At 43.9% G+C, this 26,160-nt stretch overlaps 4 protein-coding genes across 6 annotated transcripts; 1 reads left to right on the top strand and 3 right to left on the bottom strand.

The window, feature by feature from the left end:
• Positions 1-697: 697 nt before the first annotated feature.
• GTF2H3 (general transcription factor IIH subunit 3) lies at positions 698-6,155 on the bottom strand. Of its 2 annotated transcripts, none has more exons than XM_021532818.4 (13): positions 6,050-6,155; positions 5,819-5,898; positions 4,806-4,915; positions 4,108-4,271; positions 3,792-3,854; positions 3,527-3,556; positions 3,069-3,097; positions 2,910-2,984; positions 2,671-2,724; positions 2,388-2,456; positions 2,138-2,273; positions 2,019-2,055; positions 698-1,930 (listed from the first exon to the last, which is right to left on the bottom strand). In XM_021532818.4, exons 1-13 carry the CDS (start codon positions 6,120-6,122, stop codon positions 1,861-1,863), a joined length of 990 nt encoding a protein of 329 aa, XP_021388493.2. In that variant the 5' UTR covers positions 6,123-6,155; the 3' UTR covers positions 698-1,860. The 2 variants fall into 2 exon arrangements, with proteins under 2 accessions (XP_021388493.2, XP_021388494.2); XM_021532819.4 differs by having other exon boundaries at positions 4,806-4,912.
• On the top strand, positions 6,146-10,024 carry EIF2B1 (eukaryotic translation initiation factor 2B subunit alpha). Its single transcript, XM_021532781.4, has 9 exons — positions 6,146-6,180; positions 6,664-6,765; positions 6,842-6,978; positions 7,052-7,168; positions 7,358-7,470; positions 8,089-8,157; positions 8,815-8,890; positions 9,086-9,211; positions 9,638-10,024. Exons 1-9 carry the CDS (start codon positions 6,168-6,170, stop codon positions 9,791-9,793), a joined length of 909 nt encoding a protein of 302 aa, XP_021388456.1. The 5' UTR covers positions 6,146-6,167; the 3' UTR covers positions 9,794-10,024.
• On the bottom strand, positions 8,059-17,831 carry DDX55 (DEAD-box helicase 55). Its single transcript, XM_021532780.3, has 14 exons — positions 17,701-17,831; positions 17,415-17,465; positions 17,243-17,329; positions 16,582-16,673; positions 16,419-16,481; positions 15,675-15,824; positions 14,916-15,105; positions 14,693-14,775; positions 14,060-14,191; positions 13,071-13,163; positions 12,349-12,463; positions 11,501-11,669; positions 10,877-11,169; positions 8,059-10,481 (listed from the first exon to the last, which is right to left on the bottom strand). The coding sequence occupies exons 1-14, from the start codon at positions 17,806-17,808 to the stop codon at positions 10,317-10,319; spliced, it is 1,791 nt and encodes a 596-aa protein (XP_021388455.2). The 5' UTR covers positions 17,809-17,831; the 3' UTR covers positions 8,059-10,316.
• Positions 17,832-18,389: 558 nt separating this feature from the next.
• TMED2 (transmembrane p24 trafficking protein 2) lies at positions 18,390-25,218 on the bottom strand. 2 transcript variants are annotated; one of them, XM_085593351.1, is made up of 5 exons: positions 24,997-25,218; positions 23,715-23,907; positions 23,307-23,327; positions 21,319-21,426; positions 18,390-19,856 (listed from the first exon to the last, which is right to left on the bottom strand). In XM_085593351.1, the coding sequence occupies exons 1-5, from the start codon at positions 25,174-25,176 to the stop codon at positions 19,732-19,734; spliced, it is 627 nt and encodes a 208-aa protein (XP_085449477.1). In that variant the 5' UTR covers positions 25,177-25,218; the 3' UTR covers positions 18,390-19,731. The 2 variants fall into 2 exon arrangements, with proteins under 2 accessions (XP_085449477.1, XP_021388454.1); XM_021532779.3 differs by lacking the exon at positions 23,307-23,327.
• Between the last annotated feature and the right edge of the window lie 942 nt (positions 25,219-26,160).

Genomic DNA, 26,160 nt, shown 5'->3' with positions numbered 1-26,160 from the left:
GCGGCCGCCTCACGGGAGGGCGGGAACGCGGCCGCCTCACGGAAACGGCGGGAACGCGGCCGCCTCACGGGAACGGCGGGAACGCGGCCGCCTCACGGGAACGGCGGGAACGCGGCCGCCTCACGGAAGCGGCGGGAACGCGGCCGCCTCACGGGGGCGGCGGGGACGCGGCCGCCTCACGGGAACCCGGGCAGCGATGGTGGCGCCGGGGCAGCTCCAGACCCCGGGCCGGTCACAAATTAACAGAGCTAACAACGCTAACAAGCTTTAAGTGTGTGAGAAAATAAATAAATAAAGTTTATTTCTCAGACCTGAAAAAGGGAGTCAGCATGGTTTGGGAAGAGGGAGGTAGTATTGATTAAGAATTTATGGACCACTAGGATATCTTCCCATTTAAGGAAGAAACTAGTAAAACAGCTCAGTAATTGTGCTGAAACAGATTGAAGCAGGTAAATGGTAATTCTGGTAGGAGACCAGTGACCCAAGAAACCCCCAAACCCAAAATAAGAGAAACTGAGCATGTGGACTAATGAGAATGAGAAGTGAGAGATTCATTAACCAATATGCATTAGAGTACTAATTATAAACAGAAGTATGTAACTTGTAGAAAACACTAATCATTTGTTTGCTAGTATGACTCAAACTCCAGGAAAATCATGTAGCTCACCCTTAAGTATCAAAGCAATATCTGACCACATTTGAAAAAGAGACAGTCTTTATTACAAAGTTTTATACAACGTAAATTATAAATACAGCTTTCAAACAAAATGGCTTTTGTCAATGAAAAAAAGCTCGCCTTGTTAGGTTGGCAAGCCCAGAAATAACTGGCACTGCAGCTGTTACAGTGACAAAACCTGATGTGAATATCAACACCTGATAAATTCCTGTATACACATCGGGAAGGAAAAAATAACTTGTTTTCTATGTGGAAAAAAAATTCCTCTCTATTCCTTTCAGGAAAAAGGTCAAACTACCAAATTATATAGTTATCTTTAGAAGGAGATACTGTTTGTTTCTTTAAATGAAAGCCACATTCAGAAGTACACAGCAGACCTTCCTGCCATAAAAGACACCAATCCAAAAGTCTTTGTTCTTGTCACATGTCAGTTGGAAACCCACATAATAAAAATAAGAAGCGTGCCTGTTACCAGATTACAACTACATTTCTTGTTTTCCAGTTTCAAAATAAAACCTTGAAGACTAACCAGCTAGTCTGCATTTATTGATGCTATTTTAAACTAAGGGAGGCCTTTTCATCCACAAATGCAGAGATATCAAATTGAGAAAGAAATACCACAAGGACAGTACCGTCACAGGAATATGAATACATGTGAGTGCACATGCAGGGCAATTAGCACCTTTTTTTTTTTTTCCCAAGTGGTTCACAAACCATCTTGAAAATGATGGCTCATATTGCTAATAAGAAGCTGAAGTCCTGAACAACACTGTGCTATAATTCTGATTCTACACTAGAAATGGTCATTCTTAACTTTACACCAACATATAGAAAGAATTGAAGCTTTCTTGACTTTGAAAATACCTCAGAGGTGTGAAACTTGGCAGTGGACAGAATACCCTCAAATTCACAGGCTGTGTATCTTTACCAGGATGCAACTTCTGGTTCCTCTTACAGTAAAGAATTAGTATTTAAAACAGCACAGATTACATGGTAATACAGTGATTTGTTACTTAACAGGCCGCATAGAAGACATACATTTTAAATATTTGTCCCCTAAGAAACAAGTAATAGCACTGCATACAGTTCTCTTTCATATCCAATAAAAAGTGCCATCAGTTTCTCAAGTAGGTTCCATTTCATGGCATTCCTGGAGGAGGTAAAGATGTATTTACATAATGTTGCTATGCAGCTACCTTTAATTTCTTCTTCTTTGCTTTCATGACAGGTGGCAATGATATTTTGAAAGCAGTCCTGGAAAAAAAAATATGGAAAAGCAACTGTCAGATACACTGAACATATTCGCACACCCACCCTTGAACTACAAAGAATAAACACTTACTCGCAGGTACTGCAGATAGGACTGAAGTTGCAAAATACTGAAAAATCAAAGAATTTGCTTTCACTAAAACAGGTCATTGGAACATAAGAAATCATATTGTTAAACATTTATAAACTTACTTGACAAGCACACAGAGCACACGTAGCCAATTTCAATGAGGTTCCGATGACAGAAGCAGGCAGCTCTGTAGTCAACATGAACAGGAGGTGGAAGGACAAGCTGTGATCTCTGCTCTTGATCAGGGAGAAAAACCCACTGCATGGATAGAGAGAAGTATTTTGTGAATTGGGATGGTATTCCTGTATTATCAGGTCAGTGAAGGGAATATCTCACATCTGACACACTGAAGTGTTTTTTTAAGTGACTTACCAACAAATACTGCAGAAGGGATGGCATGTGGGGCACTTTCAAATATATACCACCTGTAATATCACAGGCCTGGAAAGCAGAAACCATGATCAGATTGTTGTTTGATGACATGAACAGGGCACTTAAAATATCCCTGTACTGCAAAAGGCCTGCATGTCCAACTGTCAGATCCACTGAACATATTTCCACACCCACTCTTGATTAAAGGAAAGAGCTGAAGAACGTCTAACATCAAGTATTTATGAGTTAATATAAATGGTAAATAACAACAGCAAGTCTCTACCTGTTGCAGAAGACCTGAATCAGAGTCCAAGACACAGGCATCAATCAAAATACTCTGCAAGAGATGACATGCATGAAAAATAAATTTAGCCAAAACCCACACAGCCCTGTCAGTGTCACTGTCATGACTTGTTTCCATGATAAATGCCCTATAAATTATGTAATCATAAGAGAAATTAACATTTGTGTTATTTACACAAAAATAAAAGGTAATATAAATAGAAAAAAGGCCAGCTTCACCTGTTTCTGTGCTGCAAAGATCACATTCATGAAATTCATGTATTGCAATGCGCTGTCTTCTGCAGCTTTTATGACCTAAATACAAATTCAAACTTGTTAGCCTACATATATCACTGGATTTCAAGACTAAAAGAAAACAGTGACAACAAAAGTTCTTACCAGAATCCTTGATTTAATTTCTTGATTGACTAAATATTAAAAAGAAAAAGAAATGCATCAACACCTTGTTTGCATCACCCCTTTAATTCTGTAGCATATGACACCTCAGAACATACTGGATGTTAGATCTAACAGGTCAGATAAAGTATCTATAGGAAACTATTTCCAGTCCCAGTGACAATTATCTATGGAGTAATTCCTCTCAACCTCCAGTTATTCCACAGAAATTCCAATTTATTTCCTTACAACAGAAAATCTCCATAAGGGTGTGGACTATTGATCAAGTCCTTTAACTTTTTCAATGTAGGCAACCTCAAAATAAACCTCCACCTATCAGTGCCAATTTTGGAAATGGGGGTGTATCCAAACATGTATATTTGTGTGTGCAAGTGTATTTATACCTGTTATTTAGGTTAAAATAAACCTTTCAGTGTTGAAAACAGGAAAAGAGGTGGTACCTTTTAGGTCTTTGCCCATCTTGTTGATGTCTACATTAGCTGGCATTAAGGAATCTACATTCCATTCGTGGAAATAACCCCATGATCCACACCACACATTCACCACCTCGGCCAATACACATTTTGATAAACACAAGCCACAGTTATCAGGCAAATGGTTCAGTTTTAAGTATTATAACAAAACAAGAAAACTAAAAGTTAGTACTATAAGAAACAGTCTTAAGAACACATAAAGGCTTTGAAGATTCTGTAATCAAAAGGATACAACAAAGTGCTTTAGCAAGTGATCCTGCTAACAGGGTTTCTGTTTGCTGGCCCTTCATGTCAGCTGCCATACAAGAAAAAGTGCAAAAGTTACTTTTATATACAAAAACAGCTGCTGGACCTAACAATACAAAATACTACACATTTTTATCTTTGGCCAATAATACTAAGGCAGAGGCCTGAAGTGTCAGGCCTGATAAACTCATCTACTTTAAGCATATTAAAATTCATATGATGAAAACAGAGGACATTTCTGCAACTCCTTGACAGTCCAAGCGTTTTCCAATTCTGCAAGCCTAGAATTTTCTTCTGCTTACTCTTTGTCATGAGGTCTTTAATCTCTTCTGCAATTGCATCATTTATTGCTGTTAATAATTCATATTTTCCATCCTTGCTGCTGGAGCAGTTAGATTCCATGGAAGGGCCTCCCTCTCCGAAGGGATCTGCAGCAGCCCAACGCTTCCCAGGGTACAGGAAACGGCTGAAACAAAGGGAAAGCAAAGTATTCATGTAAGAAAAAATGCTATAAATTAATCAGCTGCAGATAACAATATTCTGAAGTTTCATTTAAAATCTTTCTAATACGTTAGGCATTTGTAAGTTAGGTGACCTTCAACTTAAACTGGAGTAAAACCCACATTCAGCTCCCTCCTTTTAAGACATCTCTTAAGAGATCTGGTGAAATTCTTCAGCTGCACTTGAGGGTAGATCCTGAGATTCACAAACATCTGGAGGTAAAAATATCCCCTAAACAGGGAACTTCTTCAATTTGCATTGTTCCACTCCACACATATTCTACCATTCTCTCTCCGTGTATTTTTAAGTCTATTTAAGCCTCCCTTCTAAGTCCTTTTGTTGCTTTGTAAGTCATTAAGATTCTTTCCTACTTAGTTTCAGCTAATTTCTTTTTTTAAGACCATGATATATTACACAGTTTTAACTTGGTTTCTTGCCATCAAACAAGAAAATCAGGAGACAGATAGAGGAAACTGGAAACTTTTAGAAGCAGCTCTACCTTTCCTGAGTGTGACTTGCTATTACAGCAAGTTTGTTGGTGCGATTCATGAGCAGGTGAGAGTTTCCCAGCACCATCACTGCATCGATGCATTTCGACAGGGTGAACTGCTGGAAAAAAGAACAGAGCAGATGTAGCACAATAACATTTACAGAGAAACAATTCAGAAGTAATCTGTGAAATTGTTGCAGTTTAAAAAACCTAAATTTGAAGATGCAGAATGAGCTTTTGCTGTTGAAAAAGCTCTAATGAACACAGAATGCTGCATAGGTATTTCAAAATGTTATGTGTAGTAAATATAATTTGCGCTATTCTTTATATGAAATATGCAATATTAGATACTTGTTAGATTATGCCCGTTTATATTAGTTCCCCCCCACCTTTGCAGGCAAGACTGGGTGTATATTAGAAACTGATTTACAAGTAAAAGGATTTGGCTTGGCCAGGAGATGGGCCATGTCAAGACTCTATGGGACTCCAGGTGTTGGTCATCGGGTGCTGACCATCCCATAAACAGCCCAAGATGGATCTCATGGAAATCCTCAGACCAATACACGTGAATGCAGTGTTCCTGTAAATCTCATCAGGGATTCACCTACTCCAGACACTGAATTATTCCTCCTCATCACCAAAAAACCTATAGACTCTGAATAGAAGAAAAGACTGATTGCTGAAATCTTGGCCTCAAGCAGAATTTTCCTTATAAAAACCGCCTGGGCCAAGATAGAGGTGTGTGGGCATAGGGGAAAACCTCTGCTGAAGCTGACTCCTTGTTGCACACCCAGGGCCGACCCTGGGCTGGGCTCTGTTCTTTCCTTGTGGCTGGCTAGATAGAATTTGACCGCTAATAAAATCATTTTTTATTTTTAATCTGGCTGAATAAATTCTCATTTATAACAAAAAGGTATTACGATACCTGTTACACCCGAACATTAGCACAGTTCAGAAATGAAAGAAAATGACCGTTTCCCCCAGAAATGGCCATCAGCAGTGCCAGCGCCCAAAGGCCGTACCTCAGCCTCTCCCAGAGCCCTCTTCCCCCACCAGATCGGGTTGGTGTCGAGGACGACGATCAGCAGGCTCAGCTCATCATCTGCAAAGGGAGCGCACAGCGGCGTCACTGCGGGCCCCCGGCAGAGCGGTGAAGCCCCGGGGCCCCGCTCCCGGCCCCGCTTCCCCACGAGCCGCCCCCAGCGCGCTCCGCAGCGCGCCCGGACCCCGCCGCGCCGCCGGGCCGCGCTCACCCGCGCTCATCGCGCCGCCCGGGCAGCGGCGGCCGCGGCGCCCGCGGATGACGCCCGGCCCGGCGCTCCGCATCCGGCACGCCCCGGGCCGGCCCTGCCCAGCCCCGGCGGAGCGGCGATGAGCACGGACGGTAACGGGGGCGGTGGGCACGGAGGGTAACGGGGGGCGGTGGGCACGGAGGGTAACGGGGGGCGATGGGCACGGAGGGTAACGGGGGCGGTGGGCACGGAGGGTAACGGGGGGCGATGGGCACGGACGGTAACGGGGGCGGTGGGCACGGAGGGTAACGGGGGTGATGGGCACGGAGGGTAACGGGGGCGGTGGGCACGGAGGGTAACGGGGAGGAGATGGGCACGGAGGGTAACGGGGAGCGATGGGCACGGAGGGTAACGGGGGCGATGGGCACGGAGGGTAACGGGGGCGGTGGGCACGGAGGATAACGGGGAGGAGATGGGCACGGACAGTAACGGGGGGCGGTGGGCACGGACGGTAACGGGGGTGATGGGCACGGAGGGTAACGGGGAGGAGATGGGCACGGACGGTAACGGGGCCGCGGGGCAGCCCCGGGAGGCGCCGGACCAAGCCAGGCCTGACGCTCCCCGTTGCCTTCCAGATCTGATCGAGACGTTCAGGGCGCAGCTGAGGGACGACCCCGATGTCGCCTCGGCCGTGGCCGCCATCCGCGCGCTGCTGGGGTTCCTCAGGCAGGACCGAGGTGGGCCCGGGTGCCGCCGGCTGAGCCGCGGCTGCCCCCGGGGCGAGGCTCTGACCACGCGTGTCTGTCTGCCCAGGAGAGACCATCCAGGGGCTGCGGAACAGCCTGCGGGACGCCATCGACACCCTGTCGCGGGTGGACTCCTCGGTGGCCGTGTCCTCCGGCGGGGAGCTCTTCCTGCGCTTCATCAGCCTCACCTCGCTGGAGTACTCGGTAAGGGCTGCCCGCCCTGCCCGCGCTGCTGCCGGAGCCTGCCGCCGCTCACGGGCATCCCGCTCTTTGCCAGGACTACTCCAAGTGCAAAGAAATCATGATCGAGCGCGGGGAGATCTTCCTGACCAAAGTCTCTCTCTCTCGGAACAAAATCGCCAAGCTGTGTCACCCTTTCATCAGAGACGGTGCTGTGAGTAGGCCGGGGCAGCGTCGCTCCTGTTGGGTTCTGCTGCTGCTGGCAGTGAGGGAGGAACAGGAGGGGAGAGGAGTCTGATGGGGACTTCTGCACAACGTTGTTCTGCACGGCAAGGCATGATAAAAGTCAAGGTTTCCCGAGGCTCAGCAGATGTAATGTGTGAATTTATTTCTGTCCTGGCAGCGAATACTGACACACGCCTACTCCAGGGTGGTCCTCAGGGTGTTGGAAGCAGCTGTGGAGTCCAAGAAGCGATTCAGTGTTTTTGTTACTGAATCACAGCCAGATGAAGCAGGGCGAGTATTCATTGATTGGGTTTTATCTTGGTTCATAGGGTAAGTTACAGCTACCATCCGACTGGTCCTGCACTAAGAAAAGCTGCTAGGCTTGGTCGGAGCATGATAAACAGCAAGTATCGCTCTTATCACATTATTCTGGGCAAGTGAAAAAAATATCTAAAAAATATTGGTAATTAACTTTCCATACTCAATATCCTAATTAGTGTTATCTAGGTCTTCTTCAAAGGTTCACAACTTTTGCTCAGTGCCAGGCAGCCCTTGGGAGATAGGAGACAACTGCTTTATAATTATCTCTTTAAGAAGTAGGCTAAAATAATCAGTATTATATTAATCATAGCAAAGTAAAATATATAGTTAACAATGTCATTTAAAGATGCCAAATAATTCCTTCAGAGCAGATGTTGTTGTATAAGTGAAGGAGTAAACCCTGCACCCTACATAATACATGTCACTAACAACACGTAACAATTCCTTCAATTTCTGTATCATAACTCATTTTCTGTTCTACCAGAAGGGGAATGGGGGTGGTCATAGGCTTCAGTCTTTCAGACAGTACTTTCATATTATTGTCTCTAAAAAAATTAATTTTTAAGGTCCAAACATTTTCTTTAATAGGCAAAAAATGGCAAAAGCTCTAAGGAAGCTGAACATTCCCGTGACTGTGATTCTGGATGCTGCAGTTGGGTAAGTCAGATTATAAATATTTTTCATCATAATTTCATTTTGACAGTAAGACAGAATAAACTCACATGTTAACAGATTGTTCAAACCCCAGGAATATTACTTAGTTTGTCAGAGTCATCCAACAGGCTAAACGAGTTACAGCTTCAGGTGCACAATTACAATGTGTCAGCTACAACACAAGCATTTGATTTTGCGTGTTGGAATGAAAGAAGGAACCAGACCTAAGAATGTGTACAGATCTGTAAAAAAGAACTGAGGTGCTAAACAAAGAAGCCACTTTTTTTCTCCTAATTTGCAAAAGTGTTATAATTTTTTGCTTTCTTAAGGTATTTGCTAAATTACCACTGCTTAGTACAAGTCCAATACATGAGAAAAAAACTACAATCTGAACATTCTTATAGAGTTCAGCTTCTTCCAGCATTTACAGAGTTGCCAGGGTCAGCTATGGCTGGGGAAGAAAAGGCTGCTTAATATTCCTGCAGGGAAGCAGATGAAATCTCACTCCAAGGATGTGCAGCAGCATGTGGACTTATAAGCGTTGGATGGAACTAGTGGAGAAAATTGAAAGATTGTTTGAATTACTCACTTCTGTTCTGTTCAGCAAGTCATTTGTCATATTACCCAGTAATGCTTGGTTTTTTTGTCCCTTTTTAACAGCTACATTATGGAGAAAGTGGACCTGGTGTTAGTTGGTGCTGAAGGTGTAGTTGAAAGTGGAGGTATTATCAACAAGGTAATTGTGAATTTCTTACATCATTCTGTAAACTCTGGCCTTTTAAAGTTTGGTTTCTCTGAAGCATTTAAAGCTTTTTGAGAAGTCTCTTCCATTTGGATTTTATCCAGTAAATGTCTGTTGATTGTTGGAAGCTGGGCAATATTGTCAGGCAAGCACTGAGTCTGCAATGTTCTTTTCCATCTGTCTCCACAGATTGGCACCAATCAAATTGCTGTATGTGCCAAAGCCCAGAATAAGCCATTTTATGTGGTAGCAGAAAGTTTCAAGTTTGTCAGACTCTTCCCTCTCAATCAGCAGGACGTTCCTGATAGGTTTAAGGTAAGAGAAACTCAACTTCCATCTTACCCAGCTAAGGTGCACACTGGTGTGTCTGTGAAAAATTGTCTTCTAAGCATCTCTGATTATCTGCATCTCTCTGCTGTGGTATATTTTGGGGTTGCTCCATGGTACAGTGAGGCACCAAACAGCCACAATTTGTCCTGATACTGATACTCTGTTCCTAAAGCAGTTCCTTTAGGCCCCAGGAGCAGCCGAGGGTAAGAAACAGTTAAACCAACAAACTCCAGAATTACAAATTGTACTTTTTACACGAGATAAAAGAGCTAAGACCAAGATGGCACCAGTCTGTGCACTTGACTTCCTTCAGTTTTACCACAAACACCTGCTTGAGGCTGTAGCGCTGCTCTTGCCCAAAAGAGGATTAACTTGCAGTTGTGTAGTAACAAATGGTCTGTTTCCTTCTAGTACAAAGCAGACACTCTGAAAACGGGTCAGAACCTGACAGAGGAGCACCCCTGGATTGACTACACCTCCCCTTCACTGATCACACTGCTGTTCACAGACCTCGGTGTGCTGACTCCTTCAGCTGTCAGTGATGAACTCATTAAACTCTACCTGTAACTCAGAGACTCCTGCACAGGATGTGTCATCAGGGCTTTAAGAACTTGGAGGATGATAAAGGAACATGGCAAGGAAATGAAATGCCATTAGAAGGATTAACATAATTATGGACCACTATTGAAAAAAATTCCCAAAGCTACGACAGCTTTCAGAGGCCACAACTAAATTATTTTAAAGAGGGATGGAGTTATTTTGATACCGTAAAATAAAATCCCTTATGGTGTATCCAGATTCATTCTTAGGTGTGCTGTTACTGATCTGTGGTACATACTTGAAAAAAACAAAATTACAACATGCACAAGGCTGCTGATGGAAACCTGCAGCTCCTGCCACACCAGAGTGGTGCTTTTAGCTTTGTTCTCAACAACTGCAGGCTCTGTGTCTTTAGGGGTGCCAGGTCTCTCTGGGAAGAAATTAGATCAGCTCTCTTTTTATAGAGGTATTTTGTTCTCTATTTTTTATAGAAATCTGATTTTATTGAAATAAGCAGTGTTTTAATGTAAAAATGTGGTTAGAGTAACTGTCAGCCTTCAGATTCTACGTCCTCAATAGTTCCTGCTTTGAACCTGTGGTTGCCTGTTAGTTTCTTCTCAAACTCTTCTTCACTAATTTTTCCCTTTTTTAATCTTTTTAAGAATCTTGTGTCATTCAGCAACTCTTCCATATCCTCATCTTCAATATCAGAGCCCTGTTGGAAGTTGAAAACAACAAATTAAACACAACACCAAAAGGTTTTCATTGTATACAGTTGAACACAAGGGAAGATTACAAGTCAGAGTTTGCCAGAAATATCCAAGCAGGAATTAATATTCAGTTCCTACCCAAGCAACTGTAACTCTCAGCTACACTTGCTGAAAACTGACAAAATTATCTTCAGACTTCTGAGAAATAAAAATCCTATTAGTGACCAGCACCAGTGCTGAGTTTGGCTTGAAAAACCTCTATAATTTTTTAAGTGTTGCTTGTCCAAGTCTTAAAGGGTTATTTCACAGCCATCAGTTCCACCACACTAAAATCCCAGGCTCTCTCCCAGTGGCAAGGCTGCAGCACCCACTTGGGGTTTAAGGGAATGGACACAGTTACCTCTTCACGCTTCCTTTTAGCTGTTACTTTCTTTTTCTTCTCCCTCTTGGCTTTCTGCTTTGACCATGCTTTGTTCTTTACAAATTTCTTTTTCCCTTGATTTTCCTCTCTTTCTTTTCTTTGTTCTTCTAATTTCTTTTGTCTCTGCTTTTCTCTGTTTTTATCCTTAAATGAAATGGAGTCTGTATTGACAGTGACTGGAGTAAAGTCTGGAAAACATTTTCCTCTTAATTCGGGCATCTTTGGCATTTTTAACAATGCAAAACCTCTGGCAAGACTGGCAAAATCCAGATCTGTTGAAATAAAGATTATGAAGTCAGTTTCCTGCTCGATAAAAAGTTTATTTAACTGAGAAAATAAAAAAAAAGTCAACATTATTTTAATGTATTGTTTGCACTCTATACCTTAATACTAGCAACAATATTAAGTCACTTTCATTTGTGCTTTAATTGAGTGTTTTCTCTTGAAACAAGTTGCTTGAAAAAAATAGGAGTTTTGTCAAAATCTGATGGTGCAGGAAGTGAATGTGAAATCAAAAATCAGAAGCTGAAGCTTTTGCACAACACCACCATACTTTTGTTACCTGAGAAAAACAGTGAGGGACACCAGGCCTGCTGGAATTACCTTTGATCCGGAAGATCAGATTGCATTCATGTTTGGCATAAGCCTGGACATAAGACACAAAGGCTTTCATCCCTTTCTCAAACATTGCCCTGTCAGCCAGGGCCATGGACTTCAGCTTGGGAAGAAGATCCAACACATTTGTCTGCGGTTTCATTTCCTGCATGGGACACTGGGAACCAGAAAATAAAGAAGACCAAAGGAAAAGTTTGAGTGATGTGGAATGTACTGTGAAACCTCAAACACACCTTTGCTGCACAGTTAATCCTCTGTCAGCTTTGAGCCCCTTTCCCTTTGGTCACTCCAACACACGAGCTGACCACCAGCCCCACACAGCAGCTCCTGGCCCAGCAGAGTTCTCACACTGCAGCTCCACAGAGGCAACATCTTCATCTCCTGCTTTGTCAAGCTCTGGTCTGACTAGGAGGTCTCCAGAGAATTCCTGCCACAGAGGCAGGAGCAGGCAGGGAGATTGTAGGAGTTGTAAGTGAAGAGCAGAGAGGCTGCAGGGTGTCAGCTGCTGGTGGCAGGCCTGGGGCAGGACCCTAAACCAGCACTGCCCTCCTGCAAATGCTCAATCCACACCCTTAGGAACAAAAGGCCTTTCCTTACTCACTGCATCACATGTTCCTCTTACAAACCCAGTGGGTAACACTGGAGTTTCATGTTCCACTGGTATTTCATGTTCCAGCTGTATTTTGTGATTAATAAGGAGCTCTTGTCTTTTAATTCTGCATCTCTGCTAAAATATTACCATGTATGACCCCAAGTTCTACAAATTCTGATTTCAAAGCTCCTATCACTGTGCCCTTCCTCTTTCCTGCTTTGGGATAGAATAAAAGCCTACTCACCTTTTGGTTGATTGAGAGGAAGTTCACGTAGGATTCTTCCATGGGAAGCAAAAACACCAGAGCGCTGCCCACGTTGCCGATCCGCGCCGTGCGACCGCAGCGATGCACGAAGGCACTGAAAGAACCCGGCAGGAGAGCTCAGCTGGGTTTGGAAGCACTGGGCAGCAAAAGGGAAAATCTTGTGGGATGGAAAACACTAAACTAAAGCAACAGGAATTAGCAAAGTGTAACACGAGAGATCTATGGCAATCCCACTCAATTGTTAGGTTAAAGCAAGGGGTGTCTGTTTTGGGAGTGAAGTTGAAGCAAGTTGGAGGAAGAATTATGGAATCCATGGAAAAGCTCCTTTTCTGTGAGTTTCAGTTCCTTGAAGAGCTCAGTCCCTGCTCTCATCTCTGTTCTCCTTCACTCCAGTGTCATCTCTCACTCCTTCTCTGATATTCTCACACAAAGCCTTACCCCAGAGTCACCTGTGCACACAGATGTGACGATCACTCCCCAGACACCTACACACCACAAGGTCATTTCAATTCACAGCAGTGACAACAAAACCTGCACTGTTCCAGCCTCCCTTTCTCCTGCATTGTGTTCTGTCAGATTAACCTCCAGAAGTGATTAAATGTGTTTTATGCAGTTTTTTTGTTCCCAGCTGAAACCTGAGCAGTACAGTAACAAGACCACAGAGAAAAAAAAAAAAAGGATCTCAAGATTTGAAGTTGTACCTGGCACTGCTGGGTGGGTCGTACTGCAACACCCAGTGCACTTCTGGAATGTCAATGCCACGGGCCATCACATCTGTGCACACCAAAATGCCCCTAGCAAGAAGGAAAAGTGTATTTTCATGAACCTGTCATTTGAGAAGAGCCAGCCTCCTGACAGCTGTGTGTTCTGCACCTTCACTGGAGAGTGAGCAATAAAACATTTTAAAACATTTGGGGTATTTTAAGAGACAAAATATAAGGTAATTGCAGGTTTCACCAACTAAAATTCTAAATAACATAATGAAAATTATTTTGATCTATATTGCATTTCTAAGACAAATTAATTCTCCATTAAAATTCAAATTTAAATCAGCACTGCATCCACCACAGCTGAATGCACTATAATAAATGTTTAAATAAAAGACTTAAGACTTGAGTGACAATTTTAGCAGAACTGCCATGCTGTTCTTTTCAACAGCTGTTCTTACAATCTGCTGGTAATTATTTTTCTCACAATACAAAAAGATAAAACTCAGGTCCCATGCAATAACAAAAATGACAGTTGGATGAGGCAAGAGTTTCTTAACAGCATCCTGCAAAGCTGCCAAAGAACACTCTGTGGGTAGGTTACAGCACTGTGTTGCCATGTTCTTGTTCATCCACTAATAAAGTAATAGCCTGGGTTTCCACTCTGGCTGCTCATCAGGAAAAGCTTATTTTTGCCACCAGTTTGTTTAAACATCAGGGCTAATGTGTGATTGTAGCAAGTGACAGTGCCGTGTGCTCACCTCCTGTGCTGCCACATGGATTATCTGAAGCAGGGTGCAGATGCTCGGGTCACATTTTCCCTTTGTTTTTGGTCGCACTTTGTGTACCTCAGCACAATTTGTGACTCAGAACCAGCCTGGAGAATCCTTCACCTGAGCCACCCTTCCACACCAGGCAGCAGAACAGTCAGACACAACCACCTCCCCTCACTGTTCTGCTTCAGGCTGGTTCAGCCTTCTTACCCTGGGAGCTTCCGGAACTCCGTGAAAATCTTGTTACGCTTGTGCTTCATTTTCCCATGGATGCTCATTATTTTCACCTGCTTAATTAAGGATTCCAGAGCCTTCCCATAGTATTCCACACAGGCACACGTGCTGTTGTGATAAAGACAGGAATAAAGCAAAAGGTTTTGCTGCATTTTTAATCCGGTTTAGACAATCAAGCTAGAGTTTCCCAAGGTCTTTCAAAACTATATACTATTTTTATTTAAAACATGCACATAATTTTTATAATTAATATATAATATATTATTAATATTTAATATTTATTATATAATATATAATATATAATATATAAAATATATAATATATATTATATAATATATATTATATTATATATTATATATATATGTATATATATATATATATATATATTAATATATAATCACCTATAATGTCTTACTTTAAAAATTTATGTTTTGCTTAATAACACGATCCTGACATGAAGCAATGATTAATCTCTTTTTTAGGCACCGTTTTATAAAAAACAGCTCCCAAAATCACTTTGAAAATAGTTGTGTCCTTTGCAACAAAGGGTACAGCTCTGGAATTTAGGTAATGAAACACCAAACTGTTCTCACAATGAAACACAATTACCTGAAAAAGACCAGATGTTTTTCCTGTTTGTGCTGCCGAAGAAAATGCACCAACTGGTTAAATTTTTCATCTGCTCTGCAGACCTGAAAAATGTAAAAGAAAAACATAAGAAAATGGACTTTGGCTTTCCTGTTAATGTGATCCTAAGTGGTCAAAACTTAAAATCTCATTGATGGAAGCAGGAAGAAGGGCCAGGGAGCTCGGTCAGAGCCCAGGCTCACACCATGTAGTAGTTCTCCAGGCGTGTTGGGGTTTTCTGGGTGTTGCTGGCTGCCACTCCCTTCTCCTTGACCGAGATGCGGACGGGGTTCCGCAGCCCTGCCCTCACCAGGTTCTCCACCTCCTGGGTCTGGGTAGCTGAGAACAGACCTGTCCTCCTCTGCTTGGGCAAAAAGTCCAGAATGGCATTCAAGCTGTAAGTAAGCACATGGAAAATGTAACTGTCACAAGGCTTCCCTCAGGAAGAGGTTTCATCACTGGAAAGGAGTTTAGGCTTTGTTATCACATGTCAAACTTCTATTGAAATAATTCTCTTAACTCTGAGAGAAAGAGAAAACAGAGATCAAACTTTATTGGTTAAAGTGCTTTATTGGTTAAAGTGTTTATTGGTTAACATGTTAAGTGTTTTATACATTAAAGTATATGTACTTTAATATAAGTACATATAAATGTATTTATATTTCTGGAGTACAAATAATGATATTGAACCAAGCATTACTGGAGATAGGCTAACATAGATCTCAATAAAGGAGATTCCATATTCATTGAGGTTCCACATTTCCTGATTCTCTTCCCCCCCTAGCAACTGCTTTGTGTACTAACAGAGCAAAGATGAAAGAACAAATTCAGAAATTAAAAAAAAAAAAAAAAAAAGAGAACAAATTAACTTCGGAGGCCATTGCAGGCCACGCTCATTCACATCCATCACACACCAACTCATTTAAAACTGCAGAAGAACCACCAGAATTTATTATTTCAATACCTTGCTTCAAAGCCCATATCTAGAAGTCTGTCTGCTTCATCCAACACCAGCACATCCAGAGCTTTCACACAGCTGGCAAGGTCCAGCCCGTCAGCTTTCCTCCTGAACAGATCCTCCAGGCGGCCCGGGGTGGCCACGATGATGTTGCCACTGTTGGTGCACACACACAGCAATTCCCTCAATACAGGGTGAGGAATCTGGGAGAACTCCTGATATTGTTATCCCAGCACAGCCCTGCATTCTTCACCAAAACAATTTCATTCCATCACTTTTAACTGCAGCCGTATTTCAGGTGCCATGGCATGAGGGGAAAGCACATCCCCCGTGGCAATAAAATTTTGGAATATAAACAGAAAGTATGGAAAGCAGCTATCAGCTGTAGGAAATATTTGGTACCTCGATAAAAAGCCTGGGGCAAACAGGACTCCTTCAAAACTCCATCATCAGTATCAGCACCAAACAATCCCAGGAAATTAATGAGCAGGGAGAAGTGAAATATTCACTGAAGACACTTTTCAGCTCTGTTCTTCATCCAAACAGCAGATAAATGGTGCTGGTGTCACATAAGAGCCTCTCCTCACACTGTACCTCACTCCAGGAACAGACCCCACAACTTCCCAGCTCACCCCAAAGGATTCTGGCAGCACAATCCCATTCCAGCACCAGCAGGACCACAGCTCTGGGCTGAAAACCCTGACAAGGAGAAAACCACAGCTCTGAGACACTGACAAACAAACAGCTCACCCATGCTCCTTGAACTTCTCAACATCTTCCATGGGGTTCCTTCCACCAATTAAAAGAATCTGACTAAAACAATAAAACAGAAAGATTTGGGTCATCTTTAAGCTTTGCTGGGTCATGACTGACAGAAGGAATTGTGGGCATGGAAATGCTGAAGGTCACCCACCTGAACATGGGGAAGTGTTTTGTGAAATGTGACAGCACCTCATCAATCTGAATGGCCAATTCCCTCGTTGGTGTAATAATTATAGCTCCAACCTGCACGTGAAAATCAGGAATTTGTGGGGAGGAAAAAAAAAGAAAGATTTGGGGAGAATCCTCCCTTTCAAGCTAAATTAATAGAAGCCATGATTTTGAGCCTGGTTTCAGACAAAACATTTCCACAGAAATACAGTAAAGATTTAAAAAACATCCCAAAATGTCTATGAAAGACTCTGTATCAATGTGTAAAATATCTCTGCTGAAAGAGCAGCATCTAATAATGACATTTAACAGCAAATGACACTGAAGTTCCCTGCACACTAAAATGTATTCAAGGCCAATGGATGCTAAAAAGCATTCAACACTTGCAGTGTACCAGTGCATTCCATATTTTGGGACATCGTTCCAGCAGCTCAGAACCCTGTTCTGTTCATGCCAGAGAACCTGTATCTAAGTGCAATGATTTAATTCAAAGTTTTAAACAGTTTATTGTTGCTGTTACACTGAAGAGCTGAGCACACAGTCACTCTGTGTGGGCAATTTTCCTTATGGATGATTTCTTGAAGTTCTCAAATCTTATTGGCACATCATAAAAGTATCCTCGGTAGTTTGTCTTTTAATCTCACCTGCATTTTCTTTAACTTTTCCTCCCGTCTGAGAAGAATTTCCAGTATGGGAATCACAAACGCCAAGGTTTTCCCACTGCCTGTGACCTGGAAGAGTGGAAAGAGCGTCAGCCCTCCCTCAGCTCGAGAGAAGCCTGGAAAACAACGAACTGCACGAAGGAGAAGCACTCACCGCTTCTGCAGCCACATCTTTGTTACTCATGAAGAGCGGGATGGTCGCAGACTGAAAAGAGAGAAGAACCAGGTGAGGAGGTGAAGCGGTAGTAAATCTCCAAGAGGTGAAAACTCCTCCGAGACATCAGAGCTGGAGCGGAGCCGGTGGGAAAGCCACGGCTGCGGCTTCTCGCTGCTCCAGCTCCCGGCTGCGGCCGCCACCGGCCCAGGCGCTCCAGGCGCCGCCCGCGCCCTCCTCCCTCAGCCCGGCCTCCCCTTCCCGGGCGTGCCGCGGGGCCCCGCACCTGCACCGGGGTCATTTGGTGGAAGCGGAGCTGCCGCAGCGCCCGCAGCACGCCCGGGCTCAGCGGCACCGGCAGCGAGCCCCAGCCGCCCTCAGCCGCCGCCGCCATCTTGGCCCGCGCCGGCGGCGCCCGGCGGAAACAGCCGCGGCACCTCCCGTTCCGCCGCACTTCAGTTCCGCCGCCCCCCGGTGAAAACTTCGGATTTTACAGAAAATTCACATTTCTGTGGCGAGCTGCCTGTCGCAAAGAGTATTTCTGCCGGTCTTACAGCAGCGCTGTGCCACACCACTACGCCAAACCTAAGATGTAGGGCAGAGCTACCTGATATTTATTCTACCTGCCCCCAAAGCAGGATGGACTGGGGGTAAATTCCCGATATCCTAAGAAAGCCGGGAATGACAGAATCGTTAGGATTGTGAGGAAACTCTGCAGTCATCCAGTCCGAGCCCCGTGCCCAGGCAGGGTCAGCTGGAGAAGGTGACACAGGATCACAGCCAGGTGGGTTTGGGATGTCTGCACAGAGGGAGAATCCTGCCTGGAAAGTTCTTCCTCCCTTTGATATGGAACTTCTTGTGGCTCACTTTATGGCCACCACTAAACGACTAATTTATAAAACCCCCTTTGTTTTAATCTGTACTTCTTAAGGTACCAACCCTAAAAAAAAAAAAGAAAAAAAAAAACAAAGCCGCTTTTTATTTTTTTAAAGAATTTGTTTATTTATCGAACCTGGGTCATATTTAGATTCACGAGCAATTTTTAAATGTACATCTTAGAATTCAATTTTCAGTGTTTTACACAAAAATATTGGCACACAACAGTTGCAATAAGGTGTAACAGCCACCTCTCTGAAGAACTGCTGCAAGTGTTTGCCCGAGGTTGAAAAAACTTTACCTGGAACATGAAAACCTGTAACAAATTTTAAATTAATTGTACAAAACTGTTGTGTGTTACTTGTAGAGGATCCCCCCTGGAAAAGACCCCACCCCACCCCCAAAAATGATTACAACTAATATACATCAGTCACAACATAATCCTGGCTCAGCACCCACATCAGACGCTTCTTAAATTTTTAAACCAATCATCAGATAACTGAGGAAAGTAACTTTATACAAAAACAAATCTACATGTGCCTGAAAAAAGAAAACACACCAGTATTTAGCATTATGCTAATTCTGATCAGATCATGGCAGAGTTTGCCACTGCACTTAAATACAAGGGCTGCATAGCGTGGATTGAACCCCCAAATCCAGAACCCTTTGGCCTCAGGAATCCAGATTTCCTGAACATTTCTGCCCTGGGCACTGGGCAAACAGTCTGAGCTTTGGACCTGCAAAAGCCAAAGGGTTCACGAGTGTTTGCCAAGACACTGCACACAATTGGCTTCCAAATAAAACCTCTGAGAGACTAAAAACCGTGTAAGGAACATTTGGTGATGAGAGGAGGAGAAAAAAAAAAAAAAATTTTCGTATAAACTATTTAATTAAAAAGAACTTTGGGAAGAAGTTGATATCATTAAGACAGTTGCTGATGAGTATCTTTTAAATAGCAACTAGGTGTGAATTTTAACCTTTTCCTTGGCAGTTTCTGTGAGTGGAGAAGGGATTATTTCAATTTTATAACACCTACTGCAGGGTTAAGGATGCAAACAGTCACCTTAGGGCCTTGTACCGTTTCCCTGGACAGAACTGCAAGTGCTTGTGGAAACAGGGAAAAAAGTTAGAAAAGACAGAACAGCTTGTTACTAGAGTGAGTTACAGAGTTTGCAGCTTGCCTGGACCTTGCTTAGCACACAGACTGGGCAGATCTCAGTGGAACAAAATGATGCCAATAAAGTGACAAGATTTCAGCACAGCTTTTGCTACAGAAGATATATAAAAACAATTCTTTTTTTTTTTCTTAACTAGGAAGGAATATAAGCAAATAAGTTTTATAGTTCAGTAAAGAGGGTTCAGAAACTAAATGACTTTTTTTTTTTTTGTGACCAGGATGTTTGGTAGAGAGTGAACTGAAATCTGAGACCACAGAAGGATCTTACACCACCCTTCGGACTTCAAAAAACCTCTTCAGGTAGTAGATTTGTCCCAGTGTCATGGCAACTAGTACAAGGGCTTCAAAGAATGACCAAAGAACCACTCTGCTGTTTGTGTTGTCATTAACTGTTGGGGGAAAAAAAAAAAAGAAGAAAAAAGTAGTAAGTAACAAAGCATTTAAACTGAAAACATTCTGCTGTGAAACTGAGCACTGCACACGAAGCACTGGGTTTGTGTCAGGTCATCACAGGTGTCCCTGCAGCCTCAGAGATGAGAGCTGAGGGGGATTTTTCTGAACAATTTGTTTTTAAACCCACTTTGGACATACACTGCAGCATCTTTCTCAGCTCTGCCCACCCTTCTGGCCTCTGAGCTGCCAAACAAAGCCTCCTGCTTTTTCAGAGTCAAGCAGGAACTTCTGACCTCTGAAGGGTCACCATCTTTGGTCCTAACATTCAGATTTTTCTTAAATCAGACCATTAGTAACAAATGTCACAAAACTGGAGATATTCAGAGCTTCAAATTAATGAAGAGACAGTGCTTTTATATAATGTTGTGTTTTCACATGCAAAATACTTGTCCTTGATTCTCACTCATGAAAGCAACAGTAGTTCTGCTCTATTTCAACAAAATGTTTTAAAAAGAGACTTTGGCTCAATTATTAAGCCACATCCAGTTCAATGGTGAAATAACAGTTCAACCAAAGTCTGGGACCCAAATAATGGAATGGTTTGGGTTGGAGAGGACCTAAAAACTCATCCAGTCTCACGCCCTGCCATGGGCAAGGACACCTTCCTTGGGCACCTCCAGGGATGGGGCAGCCACAGTTTCTCTGGGCACGCTGTGCCAGGGCTGTGCCACGCTCCCAGGGAGGAATTTTTCCCCACTATCTAATCTAAACCTCCTGCCTTTCAGTTTAAAACCATCCCATGGTTTACCATGTCCTTGGAGGTGGATTAAATGATATCATCACTGGTATCTGCATGAATACAGAATTCAAACAAATACAAAATTTACATCACTTAAGCAAATCTTATTTTGTATAACAACCACACTATAAAGCCAATTTAAAGATGACTGCAAGCAAAATCTACATTCCTTACTCCATGGGCACGGCCTGCAGGATTTAAATTATTTTTGAAGTCACTTGGAAAAGCTTTCATGGACTCAAGTTCACTATTGGACACGAAATGAGTACACAGAAGCCTGGTAAGTTTAAAAGAGAAAAAGATCCACTTTTATTCGAACATCTGGTATTTATAGAATTCCAAAGGTGACCGTGGATTGGAGGATGGAATTACCACCTCTCCAACCACACTGGTCCAAAGATCAATCAATCATTTCTCTCCACTCACAGAGAAATAACTAAACTATTCTATTTCTACATGAAATTGTGTGGGAACTCTGACTCTCAAATATGTAAACGTTATCAGAAGGCTGAAGAAGTTTTATGAGAACTTTAAAACTTTCACAAGAACTATAAAAGAAAACGTAACACTTTTAAAAATCAGGGCAACACTCATGTTTAAATGACCATTTGCAGGCTCCCTGGAGAGGGGAGCAGGCATTGACTGAGTCAGGCACCTACTTGCTCTGTGTATCCTTTCACGGACTTCCATGTACTCCTGCTCGTGCTTCACAGCCGTCATGGCCACTGCTAACTCGTTAATCATCTCTTCTAGCTTGTTCTGATGAGCTGCAGAATAATTTCAGAAGCATCAGAAATTCTGTTAATGACTGGAAAAAATTATTTCAGTGAATTGATGAGCAGTTAAAAGTAATTTCCTGCTGCAGAAAGTCTGACAGTACAGCTGAACACTTTCTAGCCTTACAACCAAGTTCAGTTTCTGCAGCACCAGTTTCCCTAATGTGTCTCTGTGGTGTTTAACAAGTGGGAAAATATTTCTCCACATCCAAACAGGAGGAGACAATTCAGACTCAGTACAGATCCCACATTTCCAGTGTGCACAAATTTTTCCAGGAGAACACAATGGAAGAATGCACGAGACCAATACCACACACTAATATCTATTTTGCCAATATCATCCAATATATTCCAAGCAAACTATCTTAACATGACAGCTTTTCCTAGTTGTTAAGCTTGCAAAAATAGAATGACTGAGAATTTAGCTCAAGATCATGATGCTGGCAAATTATGAGATCACTTTCTTTAGCAAAAAAAATCACATCCTGTGATCTTCAAGCTCAGCTGAAATCCAGCATTCAGGGGGCACAATGCCCAGGGGGCCTGGCACAGCCTTCCCTTCTGGTGTTGTGAAAGCAGGAGAGGAGTTAAACACCAAACCAGTAGCACAAAACCAGCTTGAGAAGTTCAGCAAATGGCAGGCTCAGAGATGTCAGATTTAGTGGTTTGACTGTCAATCACAGGATCTTTTTTAATGCTGCCACACTCAAAGAACTGTCCATCACAAATTTATAAATTAGGCAAGTCAATTGCCAAGTTTTCTAGCATCAGGTGGATGTGCCATTCCACAGACATGCCCTGGGCAATCAGCTCTCTTTAAAAGTCACAAAACCCAACATATTTTCCTTTCAAGGGACATAGTTGATTTGGAAGCTACCTTACTACAGCTTTATGTGTAAATTAAGTGTTGCAGATCACAGTCTGAAAATAGAGCTATTCAAAACACACACCTTGTGGGGAACAGTCAAAAGAGAGGACCAGAGAATAACATTTATACAAGTTACAACTAAAATCCAAATAGTTGTGCAAACCACGCTCACTTTTCTCATTCAAATCCCTTATTTTCATGGCCAACTGGTCACTGCAGTAAATGCAGTTCATTAGTAAGAGAAGAAACTACAGTTGCAGGGATAGCCTAAAACCACTCCAAAAATTCACTTCAGAAAATTGTCTTATCGCACTAATACTCTTTACAACAGATACATGCAGACTCAATAAAATATTTAAGTGAGTCTTTTTAAAAAAATCCAAAGTTAGGAATGTGCTACTTTTTAAGTGACATCAAGCACTCAATGCCCAAGTTATTTACTTGCTAAAATAGAAAATAAGAATTGTTTACCTTTCTAGCTACAGTCAGCAATTGCTAAATAAACTTTGTAACTTGCTACGCAATACATTCATTTTTTTTTTACAGCAAATGACAAGTTTGAGTTTTTCCCCTGATACATCAGTAATAATTCATAACCTACAAGCAGCTTATTGCTTTCAAAACTTTTTCTTACTCAACATCCCCTTTAGCAATAGAAAGCAAATTCTGCCAGAAACATCCAGCATTCTTGGATGTTCAATGTTTTAGCTCAATTTCACCTAAACTGATTAAATCTTCTGTCAGCCATAAATAACCACCTGAGGACAAACTGCCATGGCCAGTGCAAGGACCTGATCCCAAGAGCTGCTCAGGGTATAAACCTGCCAAAGGGAGCCTGCAGGTGCTCAGCATTGCTCAGAATCAGACCTTTTGGGTAGTTTATTAAAAAGACATTCTCATGCTCCAAACCAATGTTACAGAGAAAAAGCCAAGTTAGCTGTTAGTGAATGAACATGTGCCAGAGACAAGATGCTAAGGAGCTTTCAAAAAGCAGTCCACATACCATCCCAGGTATCTCCACCACCTAGAGGAAAGTGTAAGAGATGAACACAGGTACAGGACAAAAGGCTGCAGATAAAACAGTCATTTACACAGCTATGGGAGAAGTTTTATATTAGCACATTTATCAACTAAGGCTCCACACTGCTGAGCCTACTAGGAATCAGGATGGCACTGATGAAGGGCTAAAGGATGGAAGCATTAGTGTCTGCAGATGGCCGAGGGATTCTCTGGTGATTTTGCCTCAAATTGTGTAACCAGGTCTAAAAACATCCACTTTAGCTGTGCAGGAGAACAGCTAATTACACCTGGAGGAACGGGAATCCTGAGAGCCCTACTCAAGTTCCCAAGTCATGCAAGTAGGGAAAAGCTCCCGAGCTGGAGCCGAGTTCCTTCCAGGACTCTTCCTCACCTTCTGTCTCCATGTCTTGCCCCTTGGGAGCTTCCCCGATATCAATAGTGAACATCACTATCTTGGGAGTCATGGTGGACATCCTGTTGCTAAAGCAAAACTTGTAAGTTCCATCCATGTGGGCAGCAAAGGTGTATTTTCCACTGGACTCTCGATCGCCTTTATAAATCCCTTTATTATCGGGGCCTGTAATCTGCGTGGGGAAAACAAGAGGATCATACGTTTTTATTCCAAACACAGAGGTTTAAATGCACCATCCCAGCACTGCCAGTCAGCCACTCACAGGCACCAACACCATCTGGAATCTGCCTCCTTTGGCAGGCTTCAATCTTTCCCTCCCACATCTCACTGGTGCAGCTCCCCGCACAGAAATATCTTTTTAAACCGCACAAACTTCTTGGTAAAGAAAGTCGTGCAAAAGCCTCTCTCCCTGGCCTCCTGTGGTCGAGATAAGCAGTCAAGAACAAGCAAACCACAAATCCTGGCTGTTTGGCAAATTAACAACTGCAGAGAAAACCTTATCTCTGATGTCTGAAGGAAAACAAAAAGGAAAGAAAGAAAGACATTCTCCAATCGACTTTAGACACACAGTCGGGCATTCCTGCAGTTACCATTTCTAATGGACTGAACACCCGAGTTCTGAGCTCTCAGGGTCACTGTGATCCTCAGTTCCCATCCCACCAGCCCAAACTGCAGCCGAGCTTCCACCAGTGACACGTGAAGGGATCTCGCAGCCACCAGCCCCTGTCCTGTGCCACAGCCTGGTGTCATTTACAACCGGTACAGGGCTCTCAGCAACACCTCCCACCTCTGAGACATCCCGAACAAAACCTCTCTGCTCTGCAGCACGATGAAACCAACTCGTACTCCCGATCTCCTGACTTGATTCCTCTTTGAAGATCAGCACCGGCTCAAAACTTGCCCGGTGCCAACCACGCGGATTAGAGACAACACCTTGGGATGCAAGCAGCAGCACGCTGCTCCTCACGGGGCAGCCCCTGATTCCAGCGAGCAGCCCCGGTGCCGAGGCTGCACCGAGCGCAGCGGGGAGCCCGAGGGAACGGGGCACAGCCCGAGCGAGCCCCGTGCGGCGGTGCACAAGCAGCGGGGCCCGCCCGGGGCCGCTCCCGCCGCCCCGAGCCCCGGCGGGCGGGACCGGCCCCGCTCCGGCCCGGCCCGAACCCCGCGGGCGGCTCCGAGCCCGCACCCGCCCCGCGCTCCCCAGGAACGAGCCCGGCCCCGGGACGGCGCCGCTCCCCAAGGTCGGCCGCCGCCGCCGCACCTCCACGTCGATGTCCAGGAAGCCGCCCTCAGCCACCTCGAAGATGAGCCCCATCTTGGTGCCGGACGGCACGCGCTCCAGGAAGCACTCCTCGGCGTGCGCGTCGATGCTGACGAAGTAGGCGGCGGCCGGGGCCGCCAGCGCGGCCAGCAGCGCCAGCACCGCCCGCACCGGCGACATGGCGGAGCGACCGGCGGCGGCACCGAGCGGCGCTTCCGGCCCGCGCCGCGCCCCTTCCGGCGCACGGGGCCGCCGCTCATTGGCCGCCGCCGCCCCGCTGCCACGTACAGGCCGCGCTACGGCGGCCGCCGCCAGACAAATGAGGCAGCGCCCGCGCGGCGCGGGAGGCGGGACCCACGCGCGGGAGCAGCCAATGGGCGGGGAGGAAAGGCGGGGCGGTGGCGGCGAGAGCCAATGGGAGCAGGGATGAGGGGGCGTTGCCTGGCAACGGGGCGGGGCGAGCGCGGGAGGCGGGAAACGGCGGCTGAGGGGATTGGGGGGGGCGGCGGCCCCTGAGGGACCCCGGCGGCTCCTGGGTGTGAAAAATGCACATTTTATGATTGGCTTTTCGCAAATATTACAAGGAATATTATAGGTGTAATGTCAGAAAGTTATGCTGTATTAATTCTCTTAAATATCGTTTTAGGTTCCAACATAATGTTAAAATAGAGAGTATGTATGTGGGGGGAGTTTTTTTTAGGAATGAGATACTCCCTTCGAGGAACACCTAAATCTTCCAAAGGAGAGGAATTTATGGCTTCTTATCAGAAGAAACTAATTTCTTAAGGCCTTGCTCAGACTCGAAGACGCCAGGGGATTAAAGGAAACAGTTGACATACAAGAGACAGAGTTTCTTGTTTTAAATAGAATGTATACATAACCATGAAAGATATATGAATATGCAACAAGTGTATTGTTTTAAGGGTAATTCCTTTGTTCACAAAGCATGCTTTTCGTGACTTAGTGTACAAGAACATCCAGATGTCCGTAATTATTTGCTTTTTATTGTCTTATAATTGTCCTAACTCTAAACTTTATTACTCTAATTGTATTATTCTTCTTATAACCATTTTATTATTATTAAACTTTTAAAATTTTAAAAAAACAAGTGATTGGTGTTTTCCACACGCTTCACCTGAGAGTAACTGTTTAAAAACTCATTCC

This window comes from Lonchura striata, chromosome 15 (genome assembly GCF_050655825.1).
Source record: "Lonchura striata isolate lonStrDom1 chromosome 15, ASM5065582v1, whole genome shotgun sequence".
Lineage (NCBI taxonomy): Eukaryota > Metazoa > Chordata > Aves > Passeriformes > Estrildidae > Lonchura > Lonchura striata.
The sequence above is the reverse complement of the archived record's forward strand: the minus strand, read 5'-3'. Positions and strand labels throughout refer to the sequence as shown.

Bases quoted from the DNA above. Each gene is read 5' to 3' on its own strand.
- DDX55 (XM_021532780.3), bottom strand. From the start codon at position 17,808: ATGGCGGCGGCGGCTGAGGGCGGCTGGGGCTCGCTGCCGGTGCCGCTG. The intron at 14,192-14,692 runs GTAATTGTGTTT...TTATCACAACAG, and splicing joins AAACATCTGGTCTTTTTCAG to CACGTGTGCCTGTGTGGAAT. The intron at 10,482-10,876 runs GTAACTGTGTCC...AACTTCCAACAG, and splicing joins CTAAAAGGAAGCGTGAAGAG to GGCTCTGATATTGAAGATGA.
- EIF2B1 (XM_021532781.4), top strand. The intron at 6,979-7,051 runs GTAAGGGCTGCC...GCTCTTTGCCAG, and splicing joins TCACCTCGCTGGAGTACTCG to GACTACTCCAAGTGCAAAGA. The intron at 8,891-9,085 runs GTAATTGTGAAT...CTGTCTCCACAG, and splicing joins GTGGAGGTATTATCAACAAG to ATTGGCACCAATCAAATTGC.
- TMED2 (XM_085593351.1), bottom strand. From the start codon at position 25,176: ATGTCGCCGGTGCGGGCGGTGCTGGCGCTGCTGGCCGCGCTGGCGGCC. The intron at 23,908-24,996 runs GTGCGGCGGCGG...TTCCCCACGCAG, and splicing joins TCCTGGACATCGACGTGGAG to ATTACAGGCCCCGATAATAA. The intron at 19,857-21,318 runs GTAGGTGCCTGA...TTCCCCCAACAG, and splicing joins TGAAAGGATACACAGAGCAA to TTAATGACAACACAAACAGC.
- GTF2H3 (XM_021532818.4), bottom strand. From the start codon at position 6,122: ATGCGGAGCGCCGGGCCGGGCGTCATCCGCGGGCGCCGCGGCCGCCGC. The intron at 5,899-6,049 runs GTGAGCGCGGCC...CTCCCTTTGCAG, and splicing joins GGGCGGCGCGATGAGCGCGG to ATGATGAGCTGAGCCTGCTG. The intron at 3,098-3,526 runs GTACCACCTCTT...TTTAATATTTAG, and splicing joins GATGGGCAAAGACCTAAAAG to TCAATCAAGAAATTAAATCA.